The following is an 18628-nucleotide window of genomic DNA, read 5'->3' as shown; positions in this document are numbered from 1 at the left end:
CGTCTGACTCTTGTCTTCCATTAAATTAGTTTATTTCAAGGCGAATGTGACTTCCAACTGTTATTGAAAAGCTAAAAGAGCATTTGAAAAGTACACATTCATTAATGCAGCACATTTTTAAACTAGTGAAATAAAGAATTTAAAATGGCCTTTAATACAGGTCTCATTTACTTTTGTTAAATGGCAGATTTCCAGTCAAGACAAAGGCTAACTTCAATGATTAAAAGTATCGACTAACCTAAAATCTCTACTATAGATTACTTTGAATCCTTAACCCTTGAAAATCCAGATGTTTCAGTCTATAGAACCATGTGTTAAACTCAAAGTGGTCAGATCACCTTTTTAGGCATAACCATTTTGATTGTATTCCATAGGTAGCTGCTTATTGAGTTAATACATTAATGAACCAGTGAGTCACAATACAAAGGTGATGACACCAGTGGCGGTTCTAGACCAATTTGACTGGGGGGGGCCAGTGATTTTCTGAGGTGCACAATAAATGCAGGACGAAAAAGAGAACTAGACAGTATGAAGTATAATAAGAAAACAATGCAATACAGTTATTGGTATTTGTTTCAGTACACTTATTTATTTCAGATATATCTTATAGTTATTACTGTTAGCTTCAGCTTAAGTTATAGTACAATTTTTGCACTAACACCATATTTATATAAAAATAAAGGAAATGAACAGTTACATCTCTACTTTACATCTACAATTACACGGATACAATAGTTTAACTCACCTTCAATTATCCTGGTAGTCTCTCGAAACGTAGGTTTCAATCAGTCTTTCTTGGATGCAACAGCCTCTGATGATCCGAGATGAAACGTGTTTGTTTTTCACGCTCTTCAGCCGGACAGTGAAAGTGAGTGCACCGCTCTAATGGGTCTGACTAGAATGACGAATAACATTAGTTCCGCCTATTCCGTCATTCAATAAATCGTGTAATAAATCATACATTTGTTTCACTTTTCATTTTTAGGGGGGTCAGAGGTCAGTGTTAGGGGGGCACTGCCCCCCCCTTAGAACCGCCCCTGGATGACACTATACATGTGTAATATTTAGATGCCATTACAGGCAGTCATTTGGATTTATTCCACAAAACAACATTCAGTAGACTGTTGACTTCAGCAGCTTAATGTCTCCCCTCAGGGCTTTTAAAATCTTGTTAGCAGTGAAGGATTTTGGACTTTAATGTGGAACTAACATAAGTACATATTCAGTTTACAGGGTATGAAGGTGCTTTCAAAACCTGACAACTCCAAACACACTGAACTGTAGGGATGCACAATTACTTGCATTTTTTTTGTTGAGAAAAGAATATGGACAAATGCAATATTCAACTTACAGTAAGGACAATATTTGGTAAAGGCTAAATATAAGAACGTGTTTTTTTGTGGAGCTGCAAAGAAGCCCTGTCTGGTACAGAAAATAACCCCATGATCATTTCAATCTTCATCAAATCTTATTGCTAGTTCAATTCCAGTCAAAATAATTAGAATTGAGTTAAACCCAAACTACAGAGATGCTTTAAGGAAGTTAGTGCAAGCTCATGCCTAAAACTAAATGTTCTTATATGACTTAACTCGAATGCAAATGTCTTTTCAAACGTTAGCAAATGATATAGCATAAAATCCTAAATGACAGAACATAAAATGCTGTAGGCTTGTCAGAAATGTGTCAACATGTACAAAAAGTGTCATATTGCTTCAGACTCTAACCAAACAGTGTCAATTGTTTATTCCTTAATGTGTAAATGCCACATTCAGGTCTATTTAAACTATTGAAGGGATTAGTACTTGGTAATTTAATATCTTAAATGACAGAGGCCGTTTCTCAATGTCGAGTATACCTGCTGCAGAGCCACTATTTTAGTGGGAATGCTGATGCAGCATTCCAACTATCTGTTATGCTACGCACGAAATTCTTTATTATTCCGCCGGGTTATTTTGCGCCACTTCTCCTTCCACATTGGACATCGCAGAAACTCCGTTCAAACATCAAAACGTTCAGCTCGGTCGGGAATCGATGGCTATTACTTGGAAGTCAATGGAGAAACTCTTCAGACTTCAACAATCTTCATGCAACTTCAACTGCTAACTGCTCCTTCTTCAACTGCTAACTGCTCCTTCATACTTTCATTCAGAAACCTCATTCCAACTTTAAAATGCTACACATCTTTCTGACATTATTCGTGTTACACAACTTTTGAATCTGATTCTTACTTTTAGAGATATTAAACATTGTTCAGACATTGGTAAAGAGGCCTTCTTCAGATTTTAGAGTGCGTGATGTCACAGCTAGAGTGGAGGACAGATTTAATTTTGCCTTCATGGTTTCTTTTAAACCTGCCATAATTCCCAAACCCTACATTCCTGAGACATAATTTTTCATGACAAACGTAGGAAAACCTCTCGTAGCTTGAAGTCATAACAAGTGGTACAGGACAGGTAGACGACGTGTTTTTCGGATGGAAAATGAGTCAAATGCGAAAACGCAGTGATGCACTTCAACCAAAACCCAGGCAGTGATAAAGCGCACCATTTGGCAAAATATCCTTTAAAGCAGGGTCAACAAATAATCTCCATCGCCACTTAAAAACACAGTATTGTAGAGCCGATGAACGGGAGTCAGAGGCGGTGTATTCAGAATGGACTTCCACACTTTACTATTCATTAATCAAGAAGACGTGAGTACATGTGCTGCTCTGTGTAACCAGCTAGCATGAAAGACGTCCAACCCCGGTACCCTCACTAACGGGTCCGGGTTGCAACACACACGAATCACACAGTGAATTATATACCAATAATGTGTCACCACACAAGCACCCCCAGAATTCACCCATAAACAAAGTCCGCGTGGCGGGGCGGAACGACAGGCCGACCCCCACGACTCCTGAGCACAGGAGTCGGAAAAAAACGACCTCTGCCTGTGCAGCCTACAGAAGAGGCGAGACCGGAACAACGGGTCTCAACTCAGCGACCGGGATCAAGACCAGGAGGCCTTCCCGTCGTGGAGGTCGAGCCAGCACCACCGGCTGGTCCAAGTCCAGGTGAGCAGCTTTCACCCGGTCCACCGAGACGTGCTGGGCCCTGCCACCCAGGTCGACCACCAAGTGCTTGTCCCCGTGTTCCAAGACCCGGAAAGGCCCATTGTAAGGGGGCTGCAGGGGGCCTCTGTGCGCGTTGTGGCGGATGAACACATTTCCCGCCGAGCGGAGCTCCACGGGAACCCGGGACATCTGAGTTCCGTGCCGAGCAGTGGGGATCAGAGCAAAGGCCTCAGCGGCGTCCTGCAGGAAAACCCGCTGGGCCGTCTCCGACCAGGGAACCGATGCGTTGGGGAGGAAATCCCCCGGAACCCTCAACGGCTGCCCGTAGACCATCTCAGCCGTGGAGCACTGCAGATCCTCCTTAGGCGCGGTCCTCAGGCCCAGCATCACCCAAGGCAGCTTGTCGACCCAATTACCGTCCGTCAGGCCGGCCTTAAGGGCCGGCCTTCATGGAGCGATGGAAACGCTCACAAAGGCCGTTAGCCTGAGGATGATAAGCGGTAGTCCTGTGAAGCTTAACCCCCAAACCACTCACCACGGCGTTCCATAGCTCGAACATGAACTGCGAACCCCGGTCCGAGGAAATATCTGACGGGTTGCCAAAACGACACACCAACGTCGCAATGAAAGCCCGGGCTATGTCAGCCACCGATGGTGAGGAGGTAGGAAAAACCCTGAGAGGAGGGCAATGGACCCACTAGGTTGATGTTGACGTGGTCAAACCTCCTCTCCGGCACCAGGAAACATTCCAAAGGAGCTTTCGTGTGGCGGTGCACTTTAGCACGCTGACAAGCCACGCACTCACCAGCCCAAGTCATCACGTCCTTCTTCAGCCCCCGCCAGACGAACTTCGCGGCCACCAAGCGCACCGAAGGCTTACCGCCGGTGTGAGACAGGTCGTGCACCGCCTCAAAAACGGAGCACCTCCAACTGGCGGGAACGACTGGCCGCCGCAGTCCTGTGGAGACGTCACACAGGAGGGTAACGCCCGCGTCACCGAAAAGCACGTCTTCCAACCGCAGCCCCAAGCCATCCTCCTTCAGGGCCTGTACGCTGGGGTCCGTGACCTGGTCCGTCGCCATGCCCAACTGGACGGCCCAACTGGACGGCCCCGACGACGACCCTGGAGAGGCAATCTGCGACCAGGTTCGACTTGCCAGCCACGTGCTTAATGTCTGTGGTGAACTCCGAGATGTAAGACAGCTGCCGCTGCTGACGTGCAGACCAAGGCTCTGCCACTTTTGACATGAGCGGCTTGTGGTCGACAAACGCCGTAAATTCACGGCCTTCCAGCAAAAAACGGAAGTGCCGCACGGCCAGCCAGAGTCCAAGGAGTTCTCGGTCAAAAGCGCTGTACCTGCGTTCCCTGGGCGTCAGCTGACGGCTGAAAATGGCGAGTGGCTGCCAAGCGCCCTCCACCCACTGCTCGTGCTTCGCACCAACGGCATAGTCCGATGCGTCTGTGGTAATGGAGATGGGAGCCGTGGGTGACGGGTGCGCCAACAGGGCCGCCTGAGCCAACGCAGTCTTGACCTCCGTAAAAGCAGACTCAGCTTCCGCCGTCCAGTCGATCGCCTGGATGGGGGTCGTACCTTTCAAAGCCTCATACAGCGGCCGCATAATGTGGGCGGCCCGGGCGATAAACCGGTGGTAGAAAGTCACCATCCCCAGGAACTCACGGAGCGACCGGGCTGTGAGCGGAAACGCCGCAACAGCCTCAACCTTCGCCGGCAGGGGTGCTGCACCACCTTTGGTGACGCGGTGTCCGAGGAAGTCAATGTCAAACACCCCGAACTGGCACTTTGCAGGGTTAATTATCAACCCGTGTTGGCTGAGCCTCGTGAAAAGGGCTCGGAGGTGTGACAGGTGCTCTTCCACCGAAGCGCTGGCGACAAGTATGTCGTCCAGGTAGACGAACACAAACGGCAGGTCCCGCAGCACCGAATCCATCAGGCGCTGGAACGTTTGAGCGGCGTTCTTGAGCCCAAAAGGCATCCGCAGGAACTCGAAAAGTCCAAACGGCGTTATCACTGCCGTTTTAGGAACATCTAGGAGATGCATGGGCCAGAGTTCCCGTTAGAATATTTTTTCACCGGTCAACATGTCCGTTAAAGTTTAAATCTTCCGGACAAAATTAGAAAAGTGCCGGTCAAAGGTCTTCTTTGTTATTTATTGTGCTTTAAAACAAATTGATATGATTCGATATTAAACAAACTAATTATAGTAGATTAACTATTCAAAAGTGTACAGTAACTTATAATAACACGGGAATAATAAACGGAGCGCTCTCTCCTTCTCCTGACAGCCCGTCAGTATCATGCAGCTCGCGGATCAGTAATGAGTGACCCGACAGTAAAACTAAACTTATCTATAACTAGTTACGGTAGTTTGAGAGGTCATTAAAATAGCTACGTGTGATATTCTAACCTGAATGAAGAAACACACTCCTCAATGTCAGTTTCGGTACTTTAATGACAAGGATGACGACACCCTGAAACAGAGCAATGCAGCAAGATAAGCTGACAAAGTACTAGATAGATACTAGATAAGATAAGCTGACAAAGTACTACATACATGCATGTCATGACCAATACACATATATTCAATTACATAGAGTAAAGACACACCAAACAATAGTGGAAACAATCTTACATGAATGAGTGGATGAACGTCTCAACTCGAGGCGGAGTGAATGAACAATATTTGAACTAAAATGGCCGCTCGGCACTACCGGGTCAGAGCACGGCATATCCAGACAGCGACAGCAGTGACGCTGCCCTCTAGTGGCCGGCGATAAACTCTTCATCCCCCCCAGACCGGAAAACTATTGGCCGGAATAGATTAACGGTCTAAATCCAGCTGCCGGACTCGGGCTCGTAACGTGCAGGCGGCCTCCTCACGCGGCCTGGCCGAGTAGGCTGGGGCAGCGTCGGCGGCGACTGCGGCACCGGGAGCGGTGCGCCCAGGTAGGCACCCGTAGGAACGGTGAGGTCAAAGGACGCCTCACCAGCAGGTGCCGGTGGGGAAGCGCCCGTAGCCGAGTCGGCCGGCTCTGGGCAATCCCCTGGAGCGTCGCCCAGCCCGGGTGGATAGGTGGGGGCTGATGGCCCAGAGCAGCGGGCGCAGGGTGTGGCCGGCGTGTAGGCACGGAGGAAACGCCGGTTGCGCAGTGTCAAACGTCCCGAACCGTCAACCCTGACCCGATACTGGTCGTGGCCCGGCGACTCCACCACGATTCCTGACCTGTCCCATTTGTGGGGGCTCGGGCCTTGCTGGTTCTGGAGAAATACCCTTTCGCCGAGTGCCAATGGGCGGAGCGGTCTTGAGTGAGTCCCCAGAGACATACGGGTCCGAAGGGCGTCCTCCTTCGCCGCCCATGCCTCGCGCCATAGCAGGCGGATATGCGGGTTCGAGAACTTCTCGAGGCGGTTCACGAAGGAGAGCGAGCCACGAAGGGGGCGGCCGAAGATGATCTGCGCCGGCGAGAGGTTGCAGTCGGGGTCAGGCGTGTTTCGCAACTGCAGCATAGCACGCAGGAAGCGGTCCTGATCAAGGCCGCCCGACGGGCGGGTGTTGGACATCAGGAGGCGCTTAGCAGTCTTAACCGCAACTTCCGCCCTCCCATTCGACTGCGGAAAGCTAACGGAAGATACACGGTGTTTGACGTGCCATAAGCGGACGAAGTCCTCAGTGTGGCTCGCCTTGAATTCCGGACCACCGGACCACCGTCGCTCGAGAGCTCCTCCGGTACGACGAAGGTGGCGAAGAACGAACAGAGGTGTTGGACCTGGCCAGCTGAGCCCGCCAGGGCAGTACCCGCCGTAGAGCTCAGGACCTCTACCCAGCCCGAGAGATGGTCCCCGACAACTAGGTAGTGGCGGCCCCCATAGTCGAATAAGTCAGAAAACACCGCCTCGAATGGCGTGGACGGGGGTGAGGACGGCAGGGGGGGTGTAGCCGCCTGTGACGGAGCGTTGCGGTTGCAGTCTGCACACCCGTCCCTGGTGGCCTGAATGTCCCCGGACATCCCGGGCCAGTAAACTATGGCTCGGGCATGCTGCCCCATCGCTGAGGTCCCCTGGTGAGCGGCATGGAGATGCCGAAGGACTCTCCCACGGAGGGATGGGGGGACCACGACGCGGTCCCGATAGAGCAGGACGCCGTCCTGTGTGTAGACGGACTCACAGACCGATGACAGACTCGCCAGGGCAGGGTCATTTACGTCCCACCCTCCTGCTCGATGAGTTGGATGAGGTGGCCGAGGCATCCGTCAGCCGCTGTCTCCCGTGCGAGGAGGGGCCAAGAGACGGCTCCGAGCTCCCGTGCGTCGTCGCGGATGGAGGCCATGAGTGCTGACTCCACGGCGTCAGGCCCACTCGGCAGCCCCAAGGAGAGGCCGTTCGCTGAGCCCGAGGGGGAAGGATGCCTCGACGTGGCATCAGCGGCATAGTTGCTCTTGCCAGGCAGATGCACAATGTCAAAGCGCCATGGGAGGGTGCGCTGCTTGAGTCTAAACAGACGCGAGTTTGATATCTCATCCAGCGTACGGTCGCCAAAGATCTTCACCAACGGCTTATGGTCGGTGACCACGACGAGGTTGTCGGACCCCTGCGTGAAGTACCGCGTCTGTTCCAGACCCCAGGCCACAGCTAGGGCCTCTCCCTCGACGGCCGCATAGCGCTGCTCCGCAGGGGACAGGACACGCAAACCCGCGAGGGTGATCCTCCATCCACCTGGACAGCAGTCCAGTATGCCCGAGGCACAGTGACAATGTTGCTGGAGCAGGAAGTAGCCAATGCCACGCATGGACCAGTCAGGGCGGAGGCAGGTACGCTTCTGCATGTCGTAGATCTCCACGCCCTCGCGGATGGCCTCCATTATGGCTTGCTTGGACGCCTGGAAGGCCTCCTCCAGAACGGGGGACCATAGGAACACACAGCGTGGGCTGAGGAACGGCTTAAATGGAGCCATCGTCTCACGCAACTAGGCGTAGTTGGCCACCTGGTTGACAAGGCCGAAGCAACTCCTGATGTCCGTCGTGGAGCCTGGGGTGGGGAAGTCCCGGATGGCGTCCAAGTACTTCGGGAGCGGTTCGATGGTAGATTCCGACACCCTGAAGCCAGCGAAATCGACGCACCTCTCCGCGAACTGAAACTTGTCTGGGTTCAACACGATGCCCGACCGGCCGACACGCGTCAGGAAGTCGATGGTCCTCCACCAGTGTTGCTCCAGGTCGGTGTCATAGTGGATGGTGTCATCCACACAACGTTCCTTGCGTTCATAGTCCGAGAAGACGGCATCAAACCGACGGTTGTAGCCATCCCCTGATGACAGGAAACCCTGTGGTGCCCTGGTGTAGCGCCAACGGCCGAAGGGTGTGATGAAGGTAGTGAGGTGGCAATCCGACTCACGCAGGGGGACACTGTGGTAGCCGTTCCAGGCTTCCGTGACGGTCTTCCAAGTGCCCTTCGGGACGCGGCGTGCAAGGTGGAACGGGGACTCAGTGGCGAAGGTCTCACGTTGGCAGAACTTGTTGAGGGGGGAGAGGTCCACGGTCCTAAGTGGGGAACCGTCGTGCTTCCGAGTGACTACCATACGATGGCACCACGCCACTGGCTCGCCGTATGGCACACGTTCAATGACCCCAAGGGCTTCGTCCCGCAGGAGGTCATCGTGGACCCTCCGCTGCCAGTGTAGAGGCACTGTAGCCGTGGTGTGACATGCCCTAGGCGTAGCTGCGGGGTCCACGTGCATCTCGATAGGTGGCCCCTCCATGCATGGTAGTGCTCGATGGGGGCAAGTATTGAACATCGACGAGGCATATCTCCCGAGTAGCCAACCTTTCATCCGGTTGTTGTTCTCTGGCGTACAAGGGAACGGCAGTGCTGCGGGGCGCGCCGGGGGGACCGTGCGCTGAGGATATGAGCACTGGGCGTCCCGAGGGTCACCTGGCCCCACGCAGCCGCCGTTGGCTGACCTCGTCGCATTGACGTACGCCTGTCCTTGGGCCCCCCTGCAACGTCGTCCGATGGGAAGTTCCCGGGCAAGAGGCCGAGGTTGAGCAACGACTCGTAGGAGAGGTACATGGCCCGGACCGAGCTGCTCACATATACCATGGAACGGCAGGATGTAACACGCCCCCCGCTGCAGGTCGTCGAGAGCCTAGCGAAGAACGCTCCCTCGATGGTTATAGGGGAGCGGTTGGCGGCCGACAGGCTGAGGCTGACGGGTCGCAGGTCGTCCCGCGAGAAACCGCAGGCCAGGAACTCCTCCAGCGACCAAAGGTCCGACTGCGCGCCAGTGTCCGCGACGGCGGATATCCGAGCTCCGTCGGCCGAGCCCCGGTTGCCGGTGCCATCCCTCAGCCCGACTGGCATGTCCATCGAGATGGTGATTAATGCTCGGGGGTGGTCTCTCAGCCTGGCCCGTCTCCATTCGCCCTTGGAGAAGATGTGGTGCTCGAGTCTGATAGGTGCTTGCCTGTTGACACATCCGTGCGACGTAGGGGCGCGGCGTCGGCGATGGCTCCTGTGACGTCGGCCAGGGCGGGCCCCAGCTTGCACCGATGAGACCTGGGAGACCGGCTCCGACCCCATGGCGTTCTGTTGACTGTCGGATGGCGGCTGTTGACGCCGCTGTCGTCGGCGGGCCCTGTAGCAGCCGATGCACACCTGGTGAGGCTTAGGATTCCACCCGCGAGGCCCCTCCATGAAGACGTTAAAGACGCTCTTACATTCCGGGCACGAGGTACATTTAGCCCCGTCCGCAGGGCTCGGGGCGGGGCTCGTCTGTGGAGTCATCTTCAGGCGCCGGAATGACGACATGGCTGATAGGGAGGACGACGGGAGAGCGTTACGGGCCATCTCTCTGTTCTCGACGAGTGCAATTACGTCATTAACTGGCTTAACCAGGACGTCAGGTGTCCCCAGCGTCTCGCGCCGTATGTCCGAGTCATAAATGCCATTGAGCAGAACATCACGGATGATGTGGTCGGTATAGTCCACGTCCTTACCACACTCGCATACCGCATTATATGCGCATGTCTCTGCTTTACCCCGCACTCTGGCAGCGAATGCACGGAATGTCTCATCGCGTTCCTGGCGGAACTGAAGTAGCTCGGTGCGCAGGACACATGTAGCGACTGGGATGACAGCTAGGGAACGCATGACGGTGATTAGGTCTGGCAAGGGTCCGGAAGCGGCGTCGGGGACGGCTTTCAACAGGCTGTCTCCAAGTACAGACCCAGCGCACTGAAACAGCTGGAAGGGGGCCTGGGGCATCCCCTATGCCTGAGCCGGCGCGGAATACGTCCCAACGGCGGATGAACATGTTCCATTCCTCTATCGACACGCCCACATCAACTTTGGGCCGATCGAGTCTCGGGCCGTGAGGGGCTGGGGCCTGGGCTGGCGCGGCCATGACAGGCGCTGCGTGCTGGTAGCTAAATCCATGAATCGTCAATATAGCAATGACGAGTGCTTCAGACAAGTCTTCGGATTCGAACTCGCAGCCGGGGACAGGGCTTCCAACAACGACCATGGTGTCGTCATGAAGAAACACACTCCTCAATGTCAGTTTCGGTACTTTAATGACAAGGATGACGACACCCTGAAACAGAGCAATGCAGCAAGATAAGCTGACAAAGTACTAGATAGATACTAGATAAGATAAGCTGACAAAGTACTACATACATGCATGTCATGACCAATACACATATATTCAATTACAATTATTTTAAACGGACGCTTTGACCGGAGAGATTTAGATTTGCCGGTCTTCAGCATATTTTACCGGTCGTAGTCCGGTAATTACCGGCTAACGGGAACTCTGGCATGGGCACCTGGTGGTATCCGCGCACCAGGTCCGTTTTGGAAAACACCAACGTACCGGCCAGATGTGCTGAAAAGTCTTGAATGTGCGGCACTGGGTAGCGGTCAGGTGTCGTGGCGTCGTTGAGGCGGCGGTAATCCCCGCACGGGCGCCAAAAGCCGTTCGGCTTGGGAACGACGTGTAGAGGAGAGGCCCAAGGACTGTCAGAACGGCGGACGATACCCCGGCGTGCCATGGTTGAAAACTCCGCCCTCGCTACTGCAAGCTTAGAAGGGTTCAACCGCCGGGCCTTGGTGTAGACTGGGGGACCTTCGGTGGTGACGTGGTGCTCCACCCCATGCTTAGTGGTGAGCGCGGAGAAGGTGGGTAGCGTCAGGTCTGGAAATTCAGCCAACAACCTGAGAAAAATGTCCGCCCCCGACAGCGAGCCCGATAGCCCGTACGCCGCCTTGCCAAGTGTACATACGAGGGAGAAAAACGTCAAGGCATCAACCAAGCGTTTATTTTTAACGTCCACCAGGAGCCCGTGAGCACATAAAAAGTCTGCCCCGAGGAGGGGAAAATAAATATCTGCCGTCGCAAAATCCCAGTTGAACCACTGTCCTCCAATACACAAACACATAGGCCTCACGCCGTACGTGCGAATGGGGCCGCCATTAGCCATTGTCAACCACGGTCCATGTCCCCCACGAGCGACGTCTTCCCTCGACGCAGGAACAACACTCCGTTGAGCTCCTGTGTCCACACAGAAACAAGCTTCCTGAGATTCTGTCGCTGACGAAGAGAAGCCTGCTCGTGCCGCCAACGCTCAGGGCCTCTACCGAACGCCGGCTCCTCCGTTTCCCGGAGGCTTGTAACTACAGGGAGCGACACACTTCTTCGCCCGAACCGCGCGTGGTAAAAACACTCTCCTGTGTCCCCACGCTGGCTTGGTACCGTCACGTCCAGCCACCCCCAAGCCTTCTTAACTGTAGAGGGGGCGCCGGGCGTCACAGCTAGCGCCTCTGCACCGGACTGCTGGGTAGCCAGGAAAAAACGGTCGGCCACTTCAGCCAAGGCACGGGGCTCCGTAATGGACGTGTTGGCTAGTGCCGTCTGACCCCGGGAAGGGCAAGTTGCGCAGGAACGTCTCCATGAACAAAATCCGGGGATCTTCCCCCCCCTAGCAGATTTAGCATTTTCTCCATTAGCTGAGAAGGCTTGCTGTCTCCTAGGTCTTGAATGTCAAGTATCTGGCGGGCCCTCTCCTTAGCAGATAAGCTAAATGTCTTAAGGAGAAGGGCCTTAATCGCCTCATATTTGCCACGGTGCGGGGGGTCTGCGATAAATCCCACCAACCTGGATGACGTGGAGCTTCCCATCGCTGCTACCACGTGGAAATATTTCAAATCCCTGTCACGGACTTGTCGGCAGGCAAAGTGTGCCTCCACGTGTGCGAACCACGCCGCAGCGGCATGCTCCCAAAACTCCGGCAGCTTTACAAAAACATAGCGATCAGCCATGTTCATTGAGTCTTCGGAAACTTTCACGAAAACGTCAGGGTCACCGGTGTAGAGCCGATCAACGGGAGTCAGAGGCGGTGTATTCAGAATGGACTTCCACACTTTATTATTCATTAATCAAGAAGACGTGAGTACATGTGCTGCTCTGTGTAACCAGCTAGCATGAAAGACGTCCAACCCCGGTACCCTCAAATTATGTATTGAAGTCAATGGAGAGAGAAATATTATCTTTCGATCCCGTTTGAATTGTGCCACGAATTACACATATGATGTTTGTCAATTTAAAAGATAATTTTGCAAGTCAATTTTTTTTAAATGTGTCGTAAAACTGTGAAGTAAGTAACACATTTTTTTGTGTGAAACGCTTAATGAACTACATCTCTGGTCTCGCAGACTCTCACAACAACACACGTCACCAAGATGGCCGTCACTACTGTCTTGTCAAAAAAGTGATTGACGACCCTCACTATCAACCATAGTTTACAAGTAGTTCCAGCAAACATCCACTGATAAACTGCGATGTTAACAACCGCATGATAACCTCATATTTGTTTTACTTAGGATCATACCTGTGTTTAGTCTAGAAAAAGGTAAATGTGTGCATTTTATTATAAAGTTGTGTATATTTACAGACTGTTGCAAAAACTAAGAAGCTTGTAAAAATGAGGTTTAAAACTAAAAGAGCTTTACAAAAAAGTAACACAATTACAGATGTTTGGAGTTTTATTTTAGTTATTAATTTAAAATGTTTTGTCTAAGAGATGCTGATTTGAAACCGTTGTTACTTACAGTTACGGCATTTCCTGTTTCTGCCGGAGAGAGGGGAGTTTGTCCCAAAGCTTGCCGCTGTATTTACTCCCTCCATCTGACAGGAGGAGCCTCGTTGAGCTGCGAGTGGTCCATGGTCACTCCACGGAGTTCACTCCGTCACGGAGGGGGAGTGTGTAGGGGTAGGGTGTGGTTTGGGATTGGGCCTTAAAAGGTCCTTCGGCGCCACTCGATGACGCAGTATACTTGAAATAGTGGCTCTGCAGCAGCAGGTTTATTCGACATTGAGAAACGGCCCGTGTCGTGTGTAAGGTACAAACAAACTAACGCAGCTTTGTTGTTTTAATAGTAGTGCCATATTGCAATTGATACTTAACCGTTGTTTCTTTTTTCCTCAACAGTTTCAGCCATGGAAGATGAAATCGCCGCACTGGTTGTTGACAACGGATCCGGTATGTGCAAAGCAGGATTCGCCGGAGACGACGCTCCTCGTGCTGTCTTCCCCTCCATCGTAGGCCGCCCCAGGCATCAGGTGAGGCATTGAGCTCCAAAAGAATAGAGAACCGCAGTGACGCGTCCTAAAACCCGGAAGTAAACTTCTTCCGGTTCCTTCGTCGAAAACCAATGCAATTTCTCCATAGGATTTTGGAAAATAGCTCGAAATAAGGTCTGTGGTTGACACACATTTAAGAGAGGGATCACGTTTTGTTCAGCCGGATAATCTCCACATGTCAACCCTAATTTTTGAATCATAAATCTAGTCGCCAGAAGCGAAATGCTAACGTTATGCTATTAACGAACTACAAGCCAGTACAGCAGCAGGGTCGCACGACTTCAACGTCACGCCAATTTAAGATCGTTTCAACTGACTTGCACTGAAACTGCACTTTGAACACTTTAAATATATTATTAACATTTAAACTGTATACCCCGGTTATCTAGGCCCTTTTTTTGTTTGTTTAATGTATACCACGTTTATCTAGACCCGTTTTGTTTTATGTATACATGTCACACCGTGGGAAACGATATTTCTGGATGTATAACACATGTAGAATTTGACAATAAAGCTGACTTTGACTTTCGCACGCTTGCATATTTTAACAAAGCTTTTCATTTTAGCCACACTGAATTTAACTAGAAGTCATGGCTGTCAATTACCAGTCTGATATCGTTTTACAAAGATGACAAGAAGAGTGTAGATAGAGGAGAGAACCACTACAAGTCAGGAAACGTCCAACAGTGCAGCCTAGATGAAGGTGTGCTTACCGATGTTGTCAAATCAAGGGCTTCTGTGTCAGTAAGGAAGGAGTAACATTCAGCCTGCGTGAGGAACATCCTTACTGGCACCAAGTGCAAGGTCAGCTTCACCTCATTGCAAGAAAGAAGAAATTGTGAATCGTTTTTAATTTACATTTACTCGTCTTTGCAATGTTGTGGTTGTTAGAGTGTTAGTTTTCCTGTCAGCTCGTCTGTTGGGAAGATATAAAATATTCGTTTCATGGAAGTCACACCGTCACATATAAGAGCATTAAGACATACAGTACATAGGCTAAAACAAAACATCTAAAGATATAACCTTGCACTTTGATAAGTCTCGTGAACATTTTGACATTTTTATAGATCAAAATTGAAATAAATGGTAGATTAATCCATATTGAAAATAGGTGTCAGCTGCTACACTAATTAGAAGTTATATTTCTTAATTAAGATAATATATTACTGTATTGATCCCAAATAGGGAAATGTTTGTGTTGCAGCAGCATAACAAGAAAAACAAAATATAAGTTATTATATATACAAAAGTATGTGAGGGATGGAATATTAAATTGAATATAAATGTAAAATGTACATGTGATTTGACGTCCAAGAGAAGCTATGGAGCAGAGAGTTCTCTGCCAGCCAGAGGTGATTTGTTATTAGTTCAATATGTCAAACTGATCTCCCTGACTACAATCTTTAGTTACATGGTGAAACGTTATGCTGCTTGTACTAATTAGATCATATAAGCCACACAGGTTTTAATAGGATGTATTCATTATCTTTACTTATGTTGCGGTCTTTTCAGCAGCGCCCCTCCAAGACAATGGTAGGGGAAACACTGCATGTGTGTAGTCTTTAATATTAAACATGATCGCTGGTAGATAGCCACAGAACATAAGTCGTATCACAAGTTAACCTGGGCGGATCACAGCTCCACAGCTGAAGACTTCTCCACGCTGCTTTCAAACTGAGTAAATTACGTGTGCTTCACTTGTAGGCTGTCTGAAGGTGTACACAGGTCTCTGATGGACTTGGTATCACATTAAGAACGATATTCAGTAATAAGTCTGGCAAAAATAACTGGTTTAAATGATTTATTCAAGCGTGCAATGTTTTGAACAGACATCCCCAGTCACCTCATTGTCATGTTGTAGTCCTCGCTGTACGCGTCCGGATATCTGCATCGCAACCACAACCTCCCACACTGGTACTGAATGTGCATCAAAGTCTTCCTATCCAGCCAAATATAGCAAAAGATAAATGTAAACGACAGAAGAAGCGATCGAAATGTGTATTTCCTGGTTATTCGACAATGGCTCCTCAAAGTACACGCCCCTGACACATTCCTACCATTACAGAATGTCACGAGTTCCCCGCGCCACCAGTTAAACAGTAACACCTGTACTTGGACTTGTAAACTGTATGTATATCCATGATGTAGTGCAGAATATATAATCTAACCATCTCTGATGTCTTGATTCCAGGGTGTGATGGTCGGTATGGGCCAGAAGGACAGCTACGTTGGTGATGAAGCCCAGAGCAAGAGGGGTATCCTGACCCTGAAGTACCCCATTGAGCACGGTATTGTGACCAATTGGGATGACATGGAGAAGATCTGGCATCACACCTTCTACAACGAACTGAGAGTTGCCCCCGAGGAGCACCCCGTCCTGCTCACAGAGGCCCCCCTGAACCCCAAAGCCAACAGGGAGAAGATGACCCAGGTACACACCCTTAACTTTAGCACACACAGAATGTAGCATACTTAGCTTATCCCGTATTATTAGCTATTTAACTCGTAGCCTCATTTCTTCCTGGGTTTCCCTCCATTCCATTCTCACCTGCTCCTTCCTCCCCCTCTCCTCCAGGACTTCTCTCCTATAAGATGATCTATCATCAACAGGTCTCTCTTGACTGTGTGCCTTTTATCTGCACTTGTGGTAGCTGAGTTATTAAATCAGCACTACTTTAATAGACATCTGACATGCACAAGTGTGAAGGAATGATGACTTTCTGCACTTTGTTTCTCTACTAACTTTAATCTTAGCCTCACACAATAATGCATGTAGTGAGTGCAGTGGCCACAGAAGTTAAGTACTTTTTTATTGTGATTGATTATTAACATGTTTTCTTTTCATTCTATAGATCATGTTCGAGACCTTCAACACCCCCGCCATGTACGTTGCCATCCAGGCTGTGCTGTCCCTGTACGCCTCTGGTCGTACCACTGGTATCGTCATGGATTCCGGTGATGGTGTGACCCACACAGTGCCCATCTATGAGGGTTACGCCCTGCCCCACGCCATCCTCCGTCTGGATTTGGCTGGCCGCGACCTCACAGACTACCTCATGAAGATCCTGACAGAGCGTGGCTACTCCTTCACCACCACAGCTGAGAGGGAAATCGTGCGTGACATCAAGGAGAAGCTGTGCTACGTCGCCCTGGACTTCGAGCAGGAGATGAGCACCGCTGCCTCCTCCTCCTCCCTGGAGAAGAGCTACGAGCTTCCCGACGGTCAGGTCATCACCATCGGAAACGAGAGGTTCCGTTGCCCAGAGGCTATCTTCCAGCCATCCTTCCTCGGTAAGTCCTGTTAAGTTCCAACTTAACATAACCTGCACTACATCCCTAAAAATAAGGAAAAACCCCTTCTAGTTATCCTGCAGCGACACTTGCGAACCAGTGTTTTGATTCTGCCCTCAGGTATGGAGTCTTGCGGAATCCACGAGACCACCTACAACGGCATCATGAAGTGTGACGTCGATATCCGTAAGGATCTGTACGCCAACACCGTGCTGTCCGGAGGTACCACCATGTACAACGGCATCGCTGACAGGATGCAGAAGGAGATCACCGCCCTGGCCCCATCCACCATGAAGATCAAGGTGAGCTGAGCCTCTGCCCAGCCAGCACAGTAACATACTGCTCTGTTTGAGTCGGATGAATGCAAAAAGAAATGGTGTCTAATGCATCTTCCCCTTGTCTCTCTGCAGATCATTGCCCCACCAGAGCGTAAATACTCTGTCTGGATCGGAGGCTCCATCCTGGCCTCTCTGTCCACCTTCCAGCAGATGTGGATCAGCAAGCAGGAGTATGATGAGTCCGGCCCCTCCATCGTCCACCGCAAATGCTTCTAAAAAAACAGACTGTTCCTCCTTCCCCCTCCCCAACCAGACGCCCAACAACTTCAGCTCTGTGCAAAACAACCACACACACATTTCTCATACACACTCAGGCGCAGAGCCTAGACGACCAACTCATTGGCATGGCTTCAGTTATTTTGGCGCTTGACTCAGGATTTTAAACTGGAACGATGAAGGAGACAGTAATGTTTTGGCTAGGTTAAAAAAAAAAATCACCCCAGGGTTCTGCAGTTGCATCTGGGGACTTAAAAAAAAATGTACATTTTAGTTTTTCTTTTGAGTCATTCCAAATGTTTGTTAACTGCATTGTTCAGACACATGATTCCAAATGTTAACTGCATTGTTCAGACACGTATTCGCCTCTGTGAAGGCTGCCCAGTGGTTGGCGCATACTTAAACATGGTTGTAGTATCGCTTGTATGTAAATTGGGTCTGGGTTTTTTGTACTTTCAGCCTTAAAAATATCTTGGTCCTGTTTAATTTTTTTTGTTTTTGTTATGCAAAACCCAGTCGTGACCTCTTCCCCCTGATGGAGGTTTCATTCCCTGGGGTGGTGGGGCAAAGGGGTCTCTCAGTGATGGGGTGCCAGACCAGCGGGGCCAACCTGTACACTGACTAAACAATCCCAATAAAGTGCACATGTGTTCCGACATGACGTCTGACTCTTGTCTTCCATTAAATTAGTTTATTTCAAGGTGAATGTGACTTCCAACTGTTATTGAAAAGCTAAAAGAACATTTGAAAAGTACACATTCATTAATGCAGCACATTTTTAAACTAGTGAAATAAAGAATTTAAAATGGCCTTTAATACAGGTCTCATTTACTTTTGTTAAATGGCAGATTTCCAGTCAAGACAAAGGCTAACTTCAATGATTAAAAGTATCGACTAACCTAAAATCTCTACTATAGATTACTTTGAATCCTTAACCCTTGAAAATCCAGATGTTTCAGTCTATAGAACCATGTGTTAAACTCAAAGTGGTCAGATCACCTTTTTAGGCATAACCATTTTGATTGTATTCCATAGGTAGCTGCTTATTGAGTTAATACATTAATGAACCAGTGAG

General features: G+C 50.1%; 1 protein-coding gene across 1 annotated transcript; it reads left to right on the top strand.

Annotated features, from left to right (window-relative positions):
* The first annotated feature begins 13561 nt into the window (after positions 1–13561).
* Positions 13562–18214, top strand: LOC117534622 (actin, cytoplasmic 1-like). Its single transcript, XM_034198869.1, has 5 exons — positions 13562–13687; positions 15900–16139; positions 16561–16999; positions 17120–17301; positions 17410–18214. Exons 1-5 carry the CDS (start codon positions 13565–13567, stop codon positions 17551–17553), a joined length of 1128 nt encoding a protein of 375 aa, XP_034054760.1. The 5' UTR covers positions 13562–13564; the 3' UTR covers positions 17554–18214.
* The last annotated feature ends 414 nt before the right edge of the window (positions 18215–18628 follow it).

This window comes from Gymnodraco acuticeps, unplaced genomic scaffold, assembly GCF_902827175.1.
Source record: "Gymnodraco acuticeps unplaced genomic scaffold, fGymAcu1.1, whole genome shotgun sequence".
Classification (NCBI taxonomy): Eukaryota; Metazoa; Chordata; class Actinopteri; order Perciformes; family Bathydraconidae; genus Gymnodraco; species Gymnodraco acuticeps.
The sequence above is the reverse complement of the archived record's forward strand: the minus strand, read 5'-3'. Positions and strand labels throughout refer to the sequence as shown.